Below are 19,020 nucleotides of genomic sequence, written 5' to 3'. Positions count from 1 at the left end.
TACGTTCTTATTGTTAAAAAACTGTCTCCAAAAATAGAAATACAACAGAAGTTTCCTTGGACTGGGTTCTGAGTGCCAGTTCTTCTCTTGGAGGTGACTGTAACCCGCTGTCCAGCAGCTAATAGTGAATGTTGTAACCAGGATTTTTTGACTTTTTCCAAATGGTGATCATTGGAAAAGCTGTGTTGACGTGTTGTACGGTCGGCCTCCCTGTGACCCGGCTGACGGCTGTTGTTTCTTTCTGACAGGCAGTTCCGGCGAGGGGGGAGCCTCAGCAGGATTGCTGTGTGAAGACCGAGCTGCTGGGAGAAGGTGAGGGCGCTGTGCACCGAGGGACCGGAGCAGCGCTTCCCTCCAGCCTAGAAACCCGCTGCTCTTCCTCGCTTAATTTGTCCCCGTCTTCTGACTTTCTTCGCTTTACCTAGGTTTATGGTATAGTTTCTCGCGTATCCCGTTCCTAAATAGACACAGTGGCACAGGCACACACAAGAGCTCTGCCAGAGAGAGAACACATTTGTCCAAGCAGGAAGAGCAAAAATCCTGCATATCCTTGTCTTAAAGTGCACCCAGAAAATTAAAAGTGAGGGGCCACACAAATGTTTGTAGCAGCATTGTTCATGTCACTGAAAACCGGAAACACTCAGGTGTCCTCAGTTGACAATGAACTGGATGAACAGAGCGTGGTGCATCCGTACAGTGGGACAGCGGTCAGCAGCACAGCAGAACACACAGCAGGACTCACGCCGCACCACGGACGAAGCTTATGTACGGTTTGTTAAGTGAAGGAGGCCAGACCCAAAAGGCCACAAACTGCATGGCTCCAGTTTTGTGACCGAGGCGTGGAGGACAGCAGTGGTTGCTAGGAGGTGGAGGGAGAGCCGGGTGAGGGCAGTTTGCGCTGCTCTGCTCCTCTGTAAGGTGTGGTGCAGGGTTCCCATGTGCTTGTAGAGCTTGCACCAAGAGCGCCCCCAGGAAATGAGGGCGACGGCGCCACACGAACTGTGCTGTGCTCCACAGTGAACGGAGAGCCGGGCAGCCTCGGAGTACAGTGTCGTGGCTGGACCCCACAAGGCTGGCGGCTGTGGGACCAGCTCAGACGCTGGCCTTGCCTAAGGCTTTCCCGACTGGAGCCTGCTCGGCCCCTCGTGGGCTGCAGGCCTTGGCCTCTGCCGTGTCCTCCTGGCACCCCAGACGGCCTCTCTGTGCCTGTGGGTGCCCATCCACCCACTGGCTGTGCGCTGTGGGGACCGCTACCTGCCTCTGCTGCCACCCCCGGCCGGCCCTCCAGAGTTGCCCCCACCCGCTGTGCGCGCCATCCACCTCCTGCAGCCTGAAAGAAAAACTGGGTGCTTTCTTCCTGTTGTTTGGCTCCTTCCTGTTGCCGTCCCGTCTGTGTCTTTGAACTGTTTCTTCTGTCGGCTCCAGTGCTCTCTGGCTCTTTCCTCCTCTCTCTGTGGTCACCCCTCCTTTGACCTTTCTGGTGGGACTTGTTTCCTATATGACGCCGGATGCCACAAGCACCGGGTTATTACAGTGCCCTTGAGGCCCTGACTGTGCCCTGCTCCTGTACACGCTGCCTAGGACACTGAGCCACGGACTGACTGCTCCGGGGAGCTGCTGGACCCCACGGTGGCTGCACCGTCTCGCTTTCCCTGCAGCAGCTGCGGAGGGCTCCAGGTTCTCCACATCCTCGCCACCGTTCTTAGCGTCTGTGGCCGTCCTGGTGGGTGTGAGGTGGCATCTCACTGTGGTTTTGGTTTGCATTTTCCTGACGGCCAGCGATGGTGAGCATCGTTGCGTGTGCTTATTGGCCATCTTGGTGTCTTCTTTGGAGAAATGTCTCTTTAGATTCTGTGATTTCAAATTAGATTGATTTTTATTGTTGAGTTTCAGAGTTCTTCATACAAGTAGAAGTCCCTTATCAGCCATGTGATTTGCACGTATTTTCTCCTGGGCTGTGGCTTGTCTTTCCCCTTTCTTGATGGTGTCCTTTGAAGTACAGATGTTTTTAGTTTTGATGAAGTCCACCTTACCTGTTTGTTTTTTTTCTTTCAGATGCTAGTGCTTTTGGTCTGACATCTAAGAAATCATTACTTAATAGAAGATCACAAACACATTTTTTTTCTTCTTGGAGTTTTATAGTTTTATCTTTTTATTTAGGTTTTTGATCAATTTTGAGTTAATTTTTGTATATAGTTTGAAGTAGGAGACCAACTTTATTATTTCGCAAGTTACTAATCAGTTGTCCCAGCAACATTTATGAAAAAGACCTTTCTTCCCCATTGACTTATTCTTGTACCCTCATTGAAAATCAGTTGGCTTTAAATGTGAGGGTTTATTCTAGGGTTTTCTTTTCTTTCGGCAGGGTCTCCCTCTGTAATCCAGGCTGCAGTGTGATCACAGCTCACTCTAGCCTCCACCTCCCTGGGCTCAGGCAGTCCTACCACCTCAGCCTCCCAAGAAGCTGGGACCACAGGTGTGAGCGAGCCCCCACACCAGGCTAATTTTTTTTTTTTTTTTTTTTTTAAGAGACACTGTCTCCCTGTGTTGCCCAGGTTGGTCTTGAACTCCTGGGCTCAAGTGATCTGCTTTCTTCAGCCTCCCAAAATGCTAGGATTATGGGTGTGAGTCACCATGCCCAGACCCTAAGTATTATATTTTTTGATGCTATTTTAAATAGAATTATTTTAGAAATTCTTTTTCATTTTGATCATCGATGCTGTGTAGAAATACAATTGATTGGCTGGGCGCAGTGGCTCACGCCTGTAATCCCAGCACTTTTAAGAGGCCAAGGCGGGCAGATCACGAGGTCAGGACAGCCTGGCCAACATAGTGAAACCCCTTCTCTACTAAAAATACAAAAATTAGCCAGGCATGGTGCCTGTAATCCCAGCTACTGGGGAGGTTGAGGCAGGAGCATTGCTTGAACCCGGGAGAAGGAGGTTGCAGTAAGCAGAGATGGTACCACTGCACTCCAGCCTGGGCAACAGAGCAAGACCCCATCTCAGAAAAAAAAGAAATACAATTGATTTTTGTATATTGATCTTATATTGGGTAACCTTGCTAAACTCCTTTATTAGTTTTAATAATTTAGACTTCCTTGGGAATTTCTGTATAAAAGCTTGTGCCATCTTTAGAGCTCATTTGATTTCTTCCTTTCCAATCTGCACACCTTTTATTCTGTTTCTCCTTCGTGGCCCTACTTAGAATCTCCAGTGCAGGGTTGAATAGAAGTGGCAAGAATGGACATCCTTGTCTGGTTTCTGATCTTAGGGAGAAAGCTTCCAGGCTTTTGCCTTTAAGTGTGATGTTCTCCGTAGGTTTTTCATATATGCCCTGTGTCAGATTGAGGAAGCTCTCTTTTCTTAGCAAACCATTTGCTAAGTGTTTTGGCTGACAAGAGGTGTTGTTTTCTGTCTATTGAGGTGCTTATGTGGTTTTGTCCTTTATTTTGTTCTGTTGATATTTGGCATATTAATTCATTTTTAACTATTAAACCAACCTTGCATTTTGGGGATTAAATCCCACTTGTTCGTGGTGTTTAATCCCCCTCACCAATTTTTTTGTGGGGAAGGGGAGCTGGATTCAGTTTGTTCTTTTATGAGACCTGTCACCTGGGCTGGAGTGCAGTGGTGCAATCATGGCTCACTGTAGCCTTGACTTTCTAGACTCAAGTGATCCTTCTGCCTCTGCCTCCTGAATAGCTGGGACTACAAGTGTGCACCTCCATGCCTGGCTAATTTTGTTATTTTTGGTATAAATGGAGTCTCACTATGTTGCCCAGGCAAGTCCTGAACTCCCGGGTTCAAGCAGTTGCCCCTTCTTGGCCTCCCAAAGTGCCAAAATTACAGGCGTGAGCAACTGTGCCCAGCCTGTAGATTTCTTAATTTGAGGGGACTTGGCAGCTTTGTAATGTTGTCATCCCATTTAGGAGGATGAAATGCCCTCTATTTAACTTTTTTTTTACCCCAACATGTTGGCTTTGAGTAATCTTGGCAGATTTTCTAATACCCTTTGTAGTTTTCCTTACTTTTGTGAATAGGTAATATTGATACAAAGAAATGTCCTTGATTTGTGACACGATTTCAAATTCAGCAGTCTTGTTGTACTCTTGTGTTTTAGTTGCTAATTGGTTCTGCTGTTTTAAGTGAATGATGGCGTCAGGTGCAGGTGAGAACAGTTTGCCTTCGTTTCCAGGCTCTGCCCTTCACATTTCTCTTTCCCTTTGGTGTTATCCATGCTGCCTTTTTATGTTAGACACTGGTAGTGTCATAGATCTTATATGCGATTAGTTTAACATTTAAATATACATATGCTGTAGGATTTGGTATATAGCTTTCTCCAAGTTAAGGAAGTTTCCGCTTACTCTGTTTTGCTAAGGGTTTTTAAAACACAGCTGTTTATTCAGAATACACACATGAGGTGCCAGACCGCCTCGATGTGCTCAGAGTACACCGGTGAACGGATGAAGCGCTCGCACTGACAGGACTTAACGTCCTAGGTGGAAGGACAGACGGTCAGCATGACAGGTGATCAGATCTGTTGTGTTCGAGGTGATAAGCACCAGGAAGAACACAGCCGGGAAGGAGGGTGCCGGGCGGCAGCGTCTCACGCTTGGCTGACGTCCTCGTGCACCCAGCGATGATGCCGTCCATCCGTCGCAGGCTTCCTGCTCCAGCCTGTCTGTGAGTTGAAGTGTGTTTGTCAGTCTCATCATGTAAAATAGCGTCTCCTTCTTGACTGCCCTGGATATGATTTCCTGGGGTTGCCATCGGGGAGTGAGCTGCTATAGGGTGTGGTCAGCAGACCATGGACATGCGCAAGTATAGCCTTTTTCTGACCCATTTTCTCTGTTAGTTCTTGTGAAGCCACTTCTGAAGCCTGTTTTCTATCTCCAAATAATACTCCAGTTTTTATTATAGTGGTGATTGCCCAAACTTAGCCATCTAATGTTCAAAGTTAATGCTTAAGAAATGTTTACATTTAATATGTTTGAACTGATAGCTGATTTGTGTCATGGAGGGGAGGGAATCGTGTTGGTGACGGTGTCATGGTGGGGAGGGAATCGTGTTGGTGACGGTGTCGTGGAGGGGAGGGAATCGTGTTGGTGACGGTGTCATGGTGGGGAGGGAATCGTGTTGGTGACGGTGTCGTGGAGGGGAGGGAATCGTGTTGGTGACGGTGTCGTGGAGGGGAGGGAATCGTGTTGGTGACGGTGTCATGGAAGGGAGGGAATCGTGTTGGTGACGGTGTCGTGGTGAGGGAGGGAATCGTGTTGGTGACGGTGTCGTGGAGGGGAGGGAATCGTGTTGGTGACGGTGTCGTGGAGGGGAGGGAATCGTGTTGGTGACGGTGTCGTGGAGGGGAGGGAATCGTGTTGGTGACGGTGTCGTGGAGGGGAGGGAATCGTGTTGGTGACGGTGTCGTGGAGGGGAGGGAATCGTGTTGGTGACGGTGTCGTGGAGGGGAGGGAATCGTGTTGGTGACGGTGTCGTGGAGGGGAGGGAATCGTGTTGGTGAGGGTGTCGTGGAGGGGAGGGAATCGTGTTGGTGACGGTGTCGTGGTGAGGGAGGGAATCGTGTTGGTGACGGTGTCGTGGTGAGGGAGGGAATCGTGTTGGTGACGGTGTCGTGGTGAGGGAGGGAATCGTGTTGGTGACGGTGTCATGGAGGGGAGGGAATCGTGTTGGTGACGGTGTCGTGGAGGGGAGGGAATCGTGTTGGTGACGGTGTCGTGGAAGGGAGGGAATCGTGTTGGTGACGGTGTCGTGGAGGGGAGGGAATCGTGTTGGTGACGGTGTCGTGGAGGGGAGGGAATCGTGTTGGTGACGGTGTCGTGGAGGGGAGGGAATCGTGTTGGTGACGGTGTCGTGGAGGGGAGGGAATCGTGTTGGTGAGGGTGTCGTGGAGAGGGAGGAAATCGTGTTGGTGAGGGTGTCATGGAGGGGAGGGAATCGTGTTGGTGAGGGTGTCGTGGAGGGGAGGGAATCGTGTTGGTGAGGGTGTCGTGGAGGGGAGGGAATCGTGTTGGTGACGGTGTCGTGGAGGGGAGGGAATCGTGTTGGTGACGGTGTCGTGGAGGGGAGGGAATCGTGTTGGTGAGGGTGTCGTGGAGGGGAGGGAATCGTGTTGGTGACGGTGTCGTGGAGAGGGAGGGAATCGTGTTGGTGAGGGTGTCGTGGAGGGGAGGGAATCGTGTTGGTGACGGTGTCATGGAGGGGAGGGAATCGTGTTGGTGAGGGTGTCGTGGAGGGGAGGGAATCGTGTTGGTGAGGGTGTCGTGGAGGGGAGGGAATCGTGTTGGTGACGGTGTCATGGAAGGGAGGGAATCGTGTTGGTGACGGTGTCGTGGTGAGGGAGGGAATCGTGTTGGTGACGGTGTCGTGGAGGGGAGGGAATCGTGTTGGTGAGGGTGTCGTGGAGGGGAGGGAATCGTGTTGGTGAGGGTGTCGTGGAGAGGGAGGGAATCGTGTTGGTGAGGGTGTCGTGGAGGGGAGGGAATCGTGTTGGTGACGGTGTCGTGGAGGGGAGGGAATCGTGTTGGTGACGGTGTCGTGGAGGGGAGGGAATCGTGTTGGTGACGGTGTCGTGGAGGGGAGGGAATCGTGTTGGTGACGGTGTCGTGGAGGGGAGGGAATCGTGTTGGTGACGGTGTCGTGGAGGGGAGGGAATCGTGTTGGTGAGGGTGTCGTGGAGGGGAGGGAATCGTGTTGGTGAGGGTGTCGTGGAGGGGAGGGAATCGTGTTGGTGAGGGTGTCGTGGAGGGGAGGGAATCGTGTTGGTGAGGGTGTCGTGGAGGGGAGGGAATCGTGTTGGTGACGGTGTCATGGAGGGGAGGGAATCGTGTTGGTGACGGTGTCGTGGAGGGGAGGGAATCGTGTTGGTGAGGGTGTCGTGGAGGGGAGGGAATCGTGTTGGTGACGGTGTCGTGGAGGGGAGGGAATCGTGTTGGTGAGGGTGTCGTGGAGGGGAGGGAATCGTGTTGGTGACGGTGTCGTGGAGGGGAGGGAATCGTGTTGGTGACGGTGTCGTGGAGGGGAGGGAATCGTGTTGGTGACGGTGTCGTGGAGGGGAGGGAATCGTGTTGGTGACGGTGTCGTGGAGGGGAGGGAATCGTGTTGGTGACGGTGTCGTGGAGGGGAGGGAATCGTGTTGGTGACGGTGTCGTGGAGGGGAGGGAATCGTGTTGGTGACGGTGTCGTGGAGGGGAGGGAATCGTGTTGGTGACGGTGTCGTGGAGAGGGAGGGAATCGTGTTGGTGACGGTGTCATGGAGGGGAGGGAATCGTGTTGGTGACGGTGTCGTGGAGGGGAGGGAATCGTGTTGGTGACGGTGTCGTGGTGAGGGAGGGAATCGTGTTGGTGACGGTGTCGTGGAGGGGAGGGAATCGTGTTGGTGACGGTGTCGTGGAGGGGAGGGAATCGTGTTGGTGACGGTGTCGTGGAGGGGAGGGAATCGTGTTGGTGACGGTGTCGTGGAGGGGAGGGAATCGTGTTGGTGACGGTGTCGTGGAGGGGAGGGAATCGTGTTGGTGAGGGTGTCGTGGAGAGGGAGGAAATCGTGTTGGTGAGGGTGTCATGGAGGGGAGGGAATCGTGTTGGTGAGGGTGTCGTGGAGGGGAGGGAATCGTGTTGGTGAGGGTGTCGTGGAGAGGGAGGGAATCGTGTTGGTGAGGGTGTCGTGGAGGGGAGGGAATCGTGTTGGTGACGGTGTCGTGGAGGGGAGGGAATCGTGTTGGTGACGGTGTCGTGGAGGGGAGGGAATCGTGTTGGTGACGGTGTCGTGGAGGGGAGGGAATCGTGTTGGTGACGGTGTCGTGGAGGGGAGGGAATCGTGTTGGTGACGGTGTCGTGGAGGGGAGGGAATCGTGTTGGTGAGGGTGTCGTGGAGGGGAGGGAATCGTGTTGGTGAGGGTGTCGTGGAGGGGAGGGAATCGTGTTGGTGAGGGTGTCGTGGAGGGGAGGGAATCGTGTTGGTGACGGTGTCGTGGAGGGGAGGGAATCGTGTTGGTGACGGTGTCGTGGAGGGGAGGGAATCGTGTTGGTGACGGTGTCGTGGAGGGGAGGGAATCGTGTTGGTGAGGGTGTCGTGGAGGGGAGGGAATCGTGTTGGTGAGGGTGTCGTGGAGAGGGAGGGAATCGTGTTGGTGACGGTGTCGTGGAGAGGGAGGGAATCGTGTTGGTGAGGGTGTCGTGGAGGGGAGGGAATCGTGTTGGTGACGGTGTCGTGGAGGGGAGGGAATCGTGTTGGTGACGGTGTCGTGGAGGGGGGGGAATCGTGTTGGTGAGGGTGTCGTGGAGGGGGGGGAATCGTGTTGGTGACGGTGTCGTGGAGGGGAGGGAATCGTGTTGGTGACGGTGTGGTGGAGGGGAGGGAATCGTGTTGGTGAGGGTGTCGTGGAGGGGAGGGAATCGTGTTGGTGAGGGTGTCGTGGAGAGGGAGGGAATCGTGTTGGTGAGGGTGTCGTGGAGGGGAGGGAATCGTGTTGGTGACGGTGTCGTGGAGGGGAGGGAATCGTGTTGGTGACGGTGTCGTGGAGGGGAGGGAATCGTGTTGGTGACGGTGTCGTGGAGGGGAGGGAATCGTGTTGGTGAGGGTGTCGTGGAGGGGAGGGAATCGTGTTGGTGAGGGTGTCGTGGAGGGGAGGGAATCGTGTTGGTGAGGGTGTCGTGGAGAGGGAGGGAATCGTGTTGGTGAGGGTGTCATGGTGGGGAGGGAATCGTGTTGGTGACGGTGTCGTGGAGGGGAGGGAATCGTGTTGGTGAGGGTGTCGTGGAGAGGGAGGAAATCGTGTTGGTGACGGTGTCGTGGAGGGGAGGGAATCGTGTTGGTGACGGTGTCGTGGAGGGGAGGGAATCGTGTTGGTGACGGTGTCGTGGAGAGGGAGGGAATCGTGTTGGTGACGGTGTCGTGGAGGGGAGGGAATCGTGTTGGTGAGGGTGTCGTGGAGGGGAGGGAATCGTGTTGGTGAGGGTGTCGTGGAGGGGAGGGAATCGTGTTGGTGACGGTGTCGTGGAGGGGAGGGAATCGTGTTGGTGACGGTGTCGTGGAGGGGAGGGAATCGTGTTGGTGACGGTGTCGTGGAGGGGAGGGAATCGTGTTGGTGACGGTGTCGTGGAGGGGAGGGAATCGTGTTGGTGACGGTGTCGTGGAGGGGAGGGAATCGTGTTGGTGACGGTGTCGTGGAGGGGAGGGAATCGTGTTGGTGACGGTGTCGTGGAGGGGAGGGAATCGTGTTGGTGACGGTGTCGTGGAGGGGAGGGAATCGTGTTGGTGAGGGTGTCGTGGAGGGGAGGGAATCGTGTTGGTGAGGGTGTCGTGGAGGGGAGGGAATCGTGTTGGTGACGGTGTCGTGGAGGGGAGGGAATCGTGTTGGTGACGGTGTCGTGGAGGGGAGGGAATCGTGTTGGTGACGGTGTCGTGGAGGGGAGGGAATCGTGTTGGTGACGGTGTCGTGGAGGGGAGGGAATCGTGTTGGTGACGGTGTCGTGGAGGGGAGGGAATCGTGTTGGTGACGGTGTCGTGGAGGGGAGGGAATCGTGTTGGTGACGGTGTCGTGGAGGGGAGGGAATCGTGTTGGTGACGGTGTCGTGGAGGGGAGGGAATCGTGTTGGTGACGGTGTCGTGGAGGGGAGGGAATCGTGTTGGTGAGGGTGTCGTGGAGGGGAGGGAATCGTGTTGGTGAGGGTGTCGTGGAGGGGAGGGAATCGTGTTGGTGAGGGTGTCGTGGAGGGGAGGGAATCGTGTTGGTGACGGTGTCGTGGAGGGGAGGGAATCGTGTTGGTGACGGTGTCGTGGAGGGGAGGGAATCGTGTTGGTGACGGTGTCGTGGAGGGGAGGGAATCGTGTTGGTGACGGTGTCGTGGAGGGGAGGGAATCGTGTTGGTGACGGTGTCGTGGAGGGGAGGGAATCGTGTTGGTGAGGGTGTCGTGGAGGGGAGGGAATCGTGTTGGTGACGGTGTCGTGGAGGGGAGGGAATCGTGTTGGTGAGGGTGTCGTGGAGGGGAGGGAATCGTGTTGGTGACGGTGTCGTGGAGGGGAGGGAATCGTGTTGGTGACGGTGTCGTGGAGGGGAGGGAATCGTGTTGGTGACGGTGTCGTGGAGGGGAGGGAATCGTGTTGGTGACGGTGTCGTGGAGGGGAGGGAATCGTGTTGGTGACGGTGTCGTGGAGGGGAGGGAATCGTGTTGGTGACGGTGTCGTGGAGGGGAGGGAATCGTGTTGGTGACGGTGTCGTGGAGGGGAGGGAATCGTGTTGGTGACGGTGTCGTGGAGGGGAGGGAATCGTGTTGGTGAGGGTGTCGTGGAGGGGAGGGAATCGTGTTGGTGAGGGTGTCGTGGAGGGGAGGGAATCGTGTTGGTGAGGGTGTCGTGGAGGGGAGGGAATCGTGTTGGTGACGGTGTCGTGGAGGGGAGGGAATCGTGTTGGTGACGGTGTCGTGGAGGGGAGGGAATCGTGTTGGTGACGGTGTCGTGGAGGGGAGGGAATCGTGTTGGTGACGGTGTCGTGGAGGGGAGGGAATCGTGTTGGTGACGGTGTCGTGGAGGGGAGGGAATCGTGTTGGTGAGGGTGTCGTGGAGGGGAGGGAATCGTGTTGGTGACGGTGTCGTGGAGGGGAGGGAATCGTGTTGGTGACGGTGTCGTGGAGGGGAGGGAATCGTGTTGGTGACGGTGTCGTGGAGGGGAGGGAATCGTGTTGGTGACGGTGTCGTGGAGGGGAGGGAATCGTGTTGGTGACGGTGTCGTGGAGGGGAGGGAATCGTGTTGGTGACGGTGTCGTGGAGGGGAGGGAATCGTGTTGGTGACAGTGTCGTGGAGGGGAGGGAATCGTGTTGGTGAGGGTGTCGTGGAGGGGAGGGAATCGTGTTGGTGACGGTGTCGTGGAGGGGAGGGAATCGTGTTGGCTGAGTGAAGTCATGCAGGGCTGGACCTGCAGCCAGTGACACTCCTTTCTCCTCTGTTGGCAGAGACACCTATGGCTGCCGATGAAGGCTCCGCAGAGAAACAGGCAGGAGAGGCCCACGTGGCTGCTGACCGTGAGACCAATGGGTCCTGTGAAAGCGGCGGCGCCAGCAGTCACGCAGATGCCGCAAAACACACTCAGGAGAGCGCAAGGGTCAGCCCCCAGGATGGCACCAGCACACTACCCCGGATAGCGGAAAATGGGCTTTCAGAAAGAGACTCGGAAGCGGGGAAGCAAAACCACGTCACCACCGACGACTTTGTGCAGACTTCTATCGTCGGCAGCAATGGATACATCTTAAATAAGCCGGCCCTGCAGGCGCAGCCCTTGAGGACTACCAACACTCTGGCCTCTTCCCTGCCCGGCCATGCTGCAAAAACCCTTCCTGGAGGGGCTGGCAAAGGCAGGACTCCAAGCGCTTTTCCCCAGACGCCAGCTGCCCCACCAGCCACCCTCGGCGAGGGGAGTGCTGACACAGAGGACAGGAAGCCCCCGGCCCCTGGCACCGACGTAAAGGTCCACAGGGCACGCAAGACCATGCCGAAGTCCGTCGTGGGCCTGGTAATTTTGTCTTCTCTTGCTGTTTCCTTTTCTCCATCTTTTGTTTTAGTCACAGCAAATGGACTTTGGTGCACTGAGGAGAAGCCAGTAAGTGTCAGTGGTTATCTGACAGGGCCCGTGAGGAGCTAGCAGAGGGCCGGGCTCAGTGATTCACGCCTATCCCAGCATTTTGGGAGGCTGAGGTGGGTGGATTGCTTGAGCCCAGGAGTTTGAGACCAACCTGGGCAACGTGGCAAAACTCAAATACAGAATTTTGTAAAAAATGCAAAAATTAACTGGGCATAGTGGTGCGCACCTGTAGTCCCAGCTACTCGGGAGCCTGAGGTGGGAGGATTGCTTCAGCCTGGGAGGCAGAGACTGCAGTGAGCCCGGATCACCCCAGTGCACTCCAGCTTGGGCAGCAGAGTGAGACTCTATCTCAAAAAAAGAAGAAATGCTGCTAATGTCTCAGGCATGAGTGCCAGAGCCTCTATTCCTTCTTGGGCTTTGCCCTCCTCACAGGGTGCTGTTGTCCTCTGTAGAAAGATATGTCAGATGCTTTCAAGGAGGCCACTTCCTCCTCTGTTTTGGACTTTGGGGCTTTCCTTCTGGCTAGGAGAGACTTGGCACTCACCCTGTTTCATTGAGAAGTGAATAGAAATGACCTTGCTTAGAGCCAGCATGTGACAGAGTGAGAAGCAACTGGTCACTTGACATATGCCCAGCTCTCCCTCCCAACCCTGAGAGCAGATGAGACTTGAATCCTGAGTGCTTCAGACCAGCAGGGCACGCCTGCCTCTCACATGCACTGCACTGATGTTCACACACACGACTCACCTGCCTCTGACACACACTGCGCTCATGTTCACACACACAGCTCACCTGCCTCTCACACGCACAACTCACCTGCCTCTCACACGCACTGTGCTGATGTTCACACACACGACTCACCTGCCTCTGACACACACTGCGCTCATGTTCACACACACAGCTCACCTGCCTCTCACACGCACAACTCACCTGCCTCTCACACGCACTGTGCTGATGTTCACACACACAACTCACCTGCCTCTCACATGCACTGTGCTCATGTTCACACACACGACTCACCTGTCTCTCACATGCACTGGGCTGATGTTCACACACACGACTCACCTGCCTCTCACATGCACTGTGCTCATGTTCACACACACGACTCACCTGTCTCTCACATGCACTGGGCTGATGTTCACACACACGACTCACCTGTCTCTCACACCCACTGTGCTGATGTTCACACACACGACTCACCTGTCTCTCACATGCACTGTGCTCATGTTCACACACACGACTCACCTGTCTCTCACATGCACTGGGCTGATGTTCACACACATGACTCACCTGCCTTCACACCCACTGTGCTCATGTTCACACACACGACTCACCTGTCTCTCACACCCACTGTGCTGATGTTCACACACGACTCACCTGTCTCTCACACCCACTGTGCTGATGTTCACACACGACTCACCTGTCTCTCACATGCACTGTGCTCATGTTCACACACACGACTCACCTGTCTCTCACACCCACTGTGCTGATGTTCACACACGACTCACCTATCTCTCACATGCACTGTGCTCATGTTCACACACACGACTCACCTGTCTCTCACATGCACTGTGCTCATGTTCACACACACGACTCACCTGTCTCTCACACGCACTGTGCTCATGTTCACACACACGACTCACCTGTCTCTCACACGCACTGTGCTCATGTTCACACACACGACTCACCTGTCTCTCACATGCACTGTGCTGATGTTCACACACACGACTCACCTGTCTCTCACATGCACTGTGCTCATGTTCACACACACGACTCACCTGTCTCTCACATGCACTGTGCTCATGTTCACACACACGACTCACCTGTCTCTCACATGCACTATGCTGATGTTCACACAACTCACCTGCCTCTCACACGCACTGTGCTGATGTTCACACAACTCACCTGCCTCTCACACGCACTGTGCTGATGTTCACACAACTCACCTGCCTCTCACACACAGTGTGCTGATGTTCACACACACAGCTCACCTGCCTCTCACATGCACTGTGCTGATGTTCACACAGGACTCACCTGCCTCTCACACGCACTGTGCTGATGTTCACACACACAGCTCACCTGCCTCTCACACGCACTGTGCTGATGTTCACACAGGGCTCACCTGCCTCTCACACACACTGTGCTGATATTCACACACACAACTCACCTGCCTCTCACACGCACTGTGCTGATGTTCACACAACTCACCTGCCTCTCACACGCACTGTGCTGATGTTCACACAACTCACCTGCCTCTCACATGCACTGTGCTGATGTTCACACAGGACTCACCTGCCTCTCACACGCACTGTGCTGATGTTCACACAACTCACCAGCCTCTCACACGCACTGTGCTGATGTTCACACACACAACTCACCTGCCTCTCACATGCACTGTGCTGATGTTCACAGAGGACTCACCTGCCTCTCACACGCACTGTGCTGATGTTCACACAACTCACCAGCCTCTCACACGCACTGTGCTGATGTTCACACACACAACTCACCTGCCTCTCACACGCACTGTGCTGATGTTCACACAGGACTCACCTGCCTCTCACACGCACTGTGCTGATGTTCACACAACTCACCAGCCTCTCACACGCACTGTGCTGATGTTCACACACACAGTTCACCTGCCTCTCACATGCACTGTGCTGATGTTCACACAGGACTCACCTGCCTCTCACACACACTGTGCTGATATTCACACACACAACTCACCTGCCTCTCACATGCACTGTGCTGATGTTCACACAACTCACCAGCCTCTCACACACACTGTGCTGATGTTCACACAACTCACCTGCCTCTCACACGCACTGTGCTGATGTTCACACAACTCACCTGCCTCTCACACGCACTGTGCTGATGTTCACACAACTCACCTGCCTCTCACACGCACTGTGCTGGTGTTCACACAGCTCACCTGCCTCTCACACGCACTGTGCTGATGTTCACACACACAACTCACCTGCCTCTCACATGCACTGTGCTGATGTTCACACACACAACTCACCTGCCTCTCACATGCACTGTGCTGATGTTCACACAACTCACCTGCCTCTCACACGCACTGTGCTGATGTTCACACAACTCACCTGCCTCTCACACGCACTGTGCTGGTGTTCACAAACACAACTCACCTGCCTCTCACATGCACTGTGCTGATGTTCACACAACTCACCTGCCTCTCACACGCACTGTGCTGGTGTTCACACAACTCACCTGCCTCTCACATGCACTGTGCTGATGTTCACACAACTCACCTGCCTCTCACATGCACTGTGCTGATGTTCACACACACAACTCACCTGCCTCTCACATGCACTGTGCTGATGTTCACACACACAACTCACCTGCCTCTCACATGCACTGTGCTGATGTTCACACACACAACTCACCTGCCTCTCACATGCACTGTGCTGATGTTCACACAGGACTCACCTGCCTCTCACACACACTGTGGTGATGTTCACACACACAACTCACCTGCCTCTCACATGCACTGTGCTGATGTTCACACAGGACTCACTTGCCTCTCACATGCACTGTGCTGATGTTCACACAGGACTCACCTGCCTCTCACACAGAGTGTGCTGTACTCATGACCATACCCTATATGGTGTGTACACAGTACGTTTCTCGAAGTGTGGGCAGGGCTTTTAATGCACTCTCCTAGTTGGACGTCTCTGTGGGCGTAAGTTCTAGGTTGTGGTCACATTCTCGTGGAATTCTCTTTGGCTGTGAGTTGTAGGTTCGTGGTCACATTCTCGTGGAATTCTCTTTGGGTGTGAGTTCTAGGTTGTGGTCACATTCTCGTGGAATTCCCTTTGGGCATGAGTTGTACGTTTGTGGTCACATTCTCGTGGCATTCTCTTTGGGCGTGAGTTCTAGGTTCGTGGTCACATTCTCGTGGAATTCTCTGGGCGTGAGTTGTATGTGTGGTCACATTTTCATGGAATTCCCTTTGGGCATGAGTTGTACGTTTGTGGTCACATTCCCGTGGCATTCTCTTTGGGCGTGAGTTCTAGGTTGTGGTCACATTCTCGTGGAATTCTCTTTGGCTGTGAGTTGTAGGTTCGTGGTCACATTCTTGTGGAATTCTCTTTCGGTGTGAGTTGTACGTTTGTGGTCACATTCTCATGGAATTCTCTTTGGGCGTGAGTTGTAGGTTTGTGGTCACATTCTCATGGAATTCTCTTTGGGTGTGAGTTGTACATTTGTGGTCACATTCTCGTGGAATTCTCTTTGGGCGTGAGTTGTAGGTTCGTGGTCACATTCTCGTGGAATTCTCTGGGCGTGAGTTGTATGTGTGGTCACATTCTCGTGGAATTCCCTTTGGGCGTGAGTTGTACGTTTGTGGTCACATTCTTGTGGAATTCTCTTTGGGCATGAATTCTAGGTTGTGGTCACATTCTCGTGGAATTCCCTTTGGGCGTGAGTTATAGGTTCGTGGTCACATTCTCATGGAATTCTCTTTCAGTGTGAGTTCTAGGTTGTGGTCACATTCTCGTGGAATTCCCTTTGGGCGTGAGTTGTAGGTTCGTGGTCACATTCTCGTGGAAATCTCTTTGGGTGTGCGTTGTATGTGTGGTCACATTCTCGTGAGATTCTCTTTGGGCGTGAGTTGTAGGTTCATGGTCACATTCTCGTGGAAATCTCTTTGGGTGTGAGTTGTATGTTTGTGGTCACATTCTCGTGGAATTCTCTTTGGGCGTGAGTTGTACGTGTGGTCACATTCTCGTGGAATTCTCTTTGGATGTGAATTGTAAGTTTGTGGTCACATTCTCGTGGAATTTTCTGTCTGATGTTGCTGGTGAACATTTGCAAGCCGCATCCTTGTCCTTGGTTTGTAGATAATCTGCTCTTTCCTCTCAGCCCCGTTTCGGGGCTCACAGCCCTGTCACTGGAGGGCTGTGTCTTCAGCTCCAGAGGAATGCCGCGTCTGACTGTCCTTTCCATTTTCCTCCCACGGAGCCCCTCTTAGATGGTTGACTCCGCAGTCCCCCTGGGCCGCTGTGTCTGTTGCCAGCCTCCTGATTGGTTCCTCACTCTTCTTCTTGCTGTTCATCCCATATATTGATATGTTTTATTTTGACATCTGTGTTTTTCATGCCCAATATCTCTCATTATTTCTTTTTTTTTTTTTGAGATTGAGTCTCTCTGTAGCCCAGGCTGGAGTGCAGTGATGCCATCTCAGCTTACTGCAACCTCTATCTCCCCGATTCAAGTGATTCTCCTGCCTCAGCCTCCCAAGTAGCTGGGACTACAGGTGCTCATCACCATGCCTGGCTAAGTTTTGTATTTTTGGTAGAGACAGGTTTCACCATGTTAGCCAGGCTGTTCTCAAACTCCTGACCTCAGATGATCTGCCTGCCTCGGGCCTCCAAAGTGCTGGGGTGGGTGAGCCGCCACACCTGGCCTGATTAGTTCTTTCAACATCTTGCCTTATCTTTCAAAAGATAATGACTATAATTCTTCTATGATCTCTGTTATAGATTCCGATTCCTCACGTGGGAGTTGCTCTTGCACTTGATACCTCTTGTTTGCGATTTTTTTCCTCTGAGGTTTTAGCTTTTTTCTCTCTCCAGGGTATTTCCACCTTTGTTTCTGTCACTGTGTCTCAGCCTGACTGTGAGTGCTGTGTGCGTGTTTTGTGGCCTGCCTGCAGTGACACAGTGGGTGGTGGGTGCTGTGGGGCTGGACTGCCTGCAGTGACCACAGTGGGTGGTGGGTGCTGTGGGGCTGGACTGCCTGCAGTGACCACAGTGGGTGGTGGGTGCTGTGGGGCTGGACTGCCTGCAGTGACCACAGTGGGTGGTGGGTGCTGTGGGGCTGGACTGCCCGCGGTGACACAGCGGGTGGTGGGTGCTGTGGGGCTGGACTGCCTGCAGTGACCACAGTGGGTGGTGGGTGCTGTGGGGCTGGACTGCCCACGGTGACCACAGCGGGTGGTGGGTGCTGTGGGGCTGGACTGCCTGCAGTGACACAGTGGGTGGTGGGTGCTGTGGGGCTGGACTGCCTGCAGTGACCACAGTGGGTGGTGGGTGCTGTGGGGCTGGACTGCCCGCGGTGACACAGCGGGTGGTGGGTGCTGTGGGGCTGGACTGCCTGCAGTGACCACAGTGGGTGGTGGGTGCTGTGGGGCTGGACTGCCCACGGTGACCACCGTGGGTGGTGGGTGCTGTGGGGCTGGACTGCCTGCAGTGACCACAGTGGGTGGTGGGTGCTGTGGGGCTGGACTGCCCCCGGTGACCACAGCAGGTGGTGGGTGCTGTGGGGCTGGACTGCCTGCAGTGACCACAGTGGGTGGTGGGTGCTGTGGGGCTGGACTGCCTGCAGTGACCACAGTGGGTGGTGGGTGCTGTGGGGCTGGACTGCCTGCAGTGACCACAGTGGGTGGTGGGTGCTGTGGGGCTGGACTGCCCACGGTGACCACAGCGGGTGGTGGGTGCTGTGGGGCTGGACTGCCTGCAGTGACCACAGTGGGTGGTGGGTGCTGTGGGGCTGGACTGCCCACGGTGACCACAGCGGGTGGTGGGTGCTGTGGGGCTGGACTGCCTGCAGTGACACAGCGGGTGGTGGGTCCCGTGTTGTGTCCACTCCTTGGACAGACAGGGTAGGTGCCTTGTGGTGCTGATAGTTGCCCTACGCCTGGGGCTTTTCCACTCCTGGCCTGGCCGGCCTGGCCCAACTTCCACCTTTTGCAGTATTCTTCTGTACATGTCAAGACTTTAGAAAATCCTTAAAATAATCATAGCGTTACAGGAAGCTGCAAAAATACTACAGAGAGAGCCTGTGTCCCTTCCACCCAGTGTCCCTCAGTGGTGAAGTCTTTGGTAACTAGAGAACTGTGTCAGGCCCGGGACGCTGACATCGGTGACGTCCGTGGGGCTTGCTCGGTTTCGCCATCACCTGCGTGCACGTGTGTGTACATGCACACGTGTAGGGAGTTCTGTGCAGTGTGGTCGTGTGTAGACGGTGTTACCACCGTCACAGTCGAGACGTGAAGTACCCTTTACACTGGGGGTCCTGACGCCGCCTGTGTCGCCACCAGCCAGACTTGAGCCTCTGTCAGCCTCTCACCTGCAGATTCCGCTTTTACAATTTTGTTACTTCAGATTTTTTGTTTTGTGTTTTTTTTAAGACAGGATCTCACTCTGTTGCCCAGGTTGGAGCTCAGTAATGCGATCACAGCTCATTGCAGCATTTGCCTCCCAGGCTCAAGTGATCCTCCTGCCTCTGCCTCCCCAGTAGCTGGGTTTACAGGCGTGCATCACAATGCCTGGCTCTTTTTTGTATTTTTGTAGACACAGGATATTGTCATGTTGGCCAGGCTGGTCTTCCTGACCTCAGGTGATCTGCCCGCCTTGGCCTCCAGAAGTGCTGGGATTACAGGCATGAGCCAATGTTCTTGGCCTA

The 19,020-nt window shown here is 54.3% G+C and overlaps 1 protein-coding gene across 7 annotated transcripts in view; it reads left to right on the top strand.

Annotated features, from left to right (window-relative positions):
* The window catches only part of EHMT1 (euchromatic histone lysine methyltransferase 1), a 236,509-nt gene that overhangs the window by 95,703 nt on the left and 121,786 nt on the right, over positions 1-19,020 (top strand). For 4 of the 7 annotated variants that reach the window (XM_064366036.1, XM_064366038.1, XM_064366035.1 and 1 more), the window contains exons 2-3: positions 249-312; positions 10,970-11,526. In XM_064366036.1, the coding sequence (XP_064222106.1) occupies positions 249-312; positions 10,970-11,526 (621 nt within the window). The other 3 variants (XM_012445199.3, XM_064366037.1, XM_021671475.2) reach the window with 3 other exon arrangements.

This window comes from Aotus nancymaae, unplaced genomic scaffold (assembly GCF_030222135.1).
Source record: "Aotus nancymaae isolate 86718 unplaced genomic scaffold, 86718_ANA_hifiasm-v0.15.2.pri h1tg000063l, whole genome shotgun sequence".
NCBI lineage: Eukaryota > Metazoa > Chordata > Mammalia > Primates > Aotidae > Aotus > Aotus nancymaae.
The sequence above is the reverse complement of the archived record's forward strand: the minus strand, read 5'-3'. Positions and strand labels throughout refer to the sequence as shown.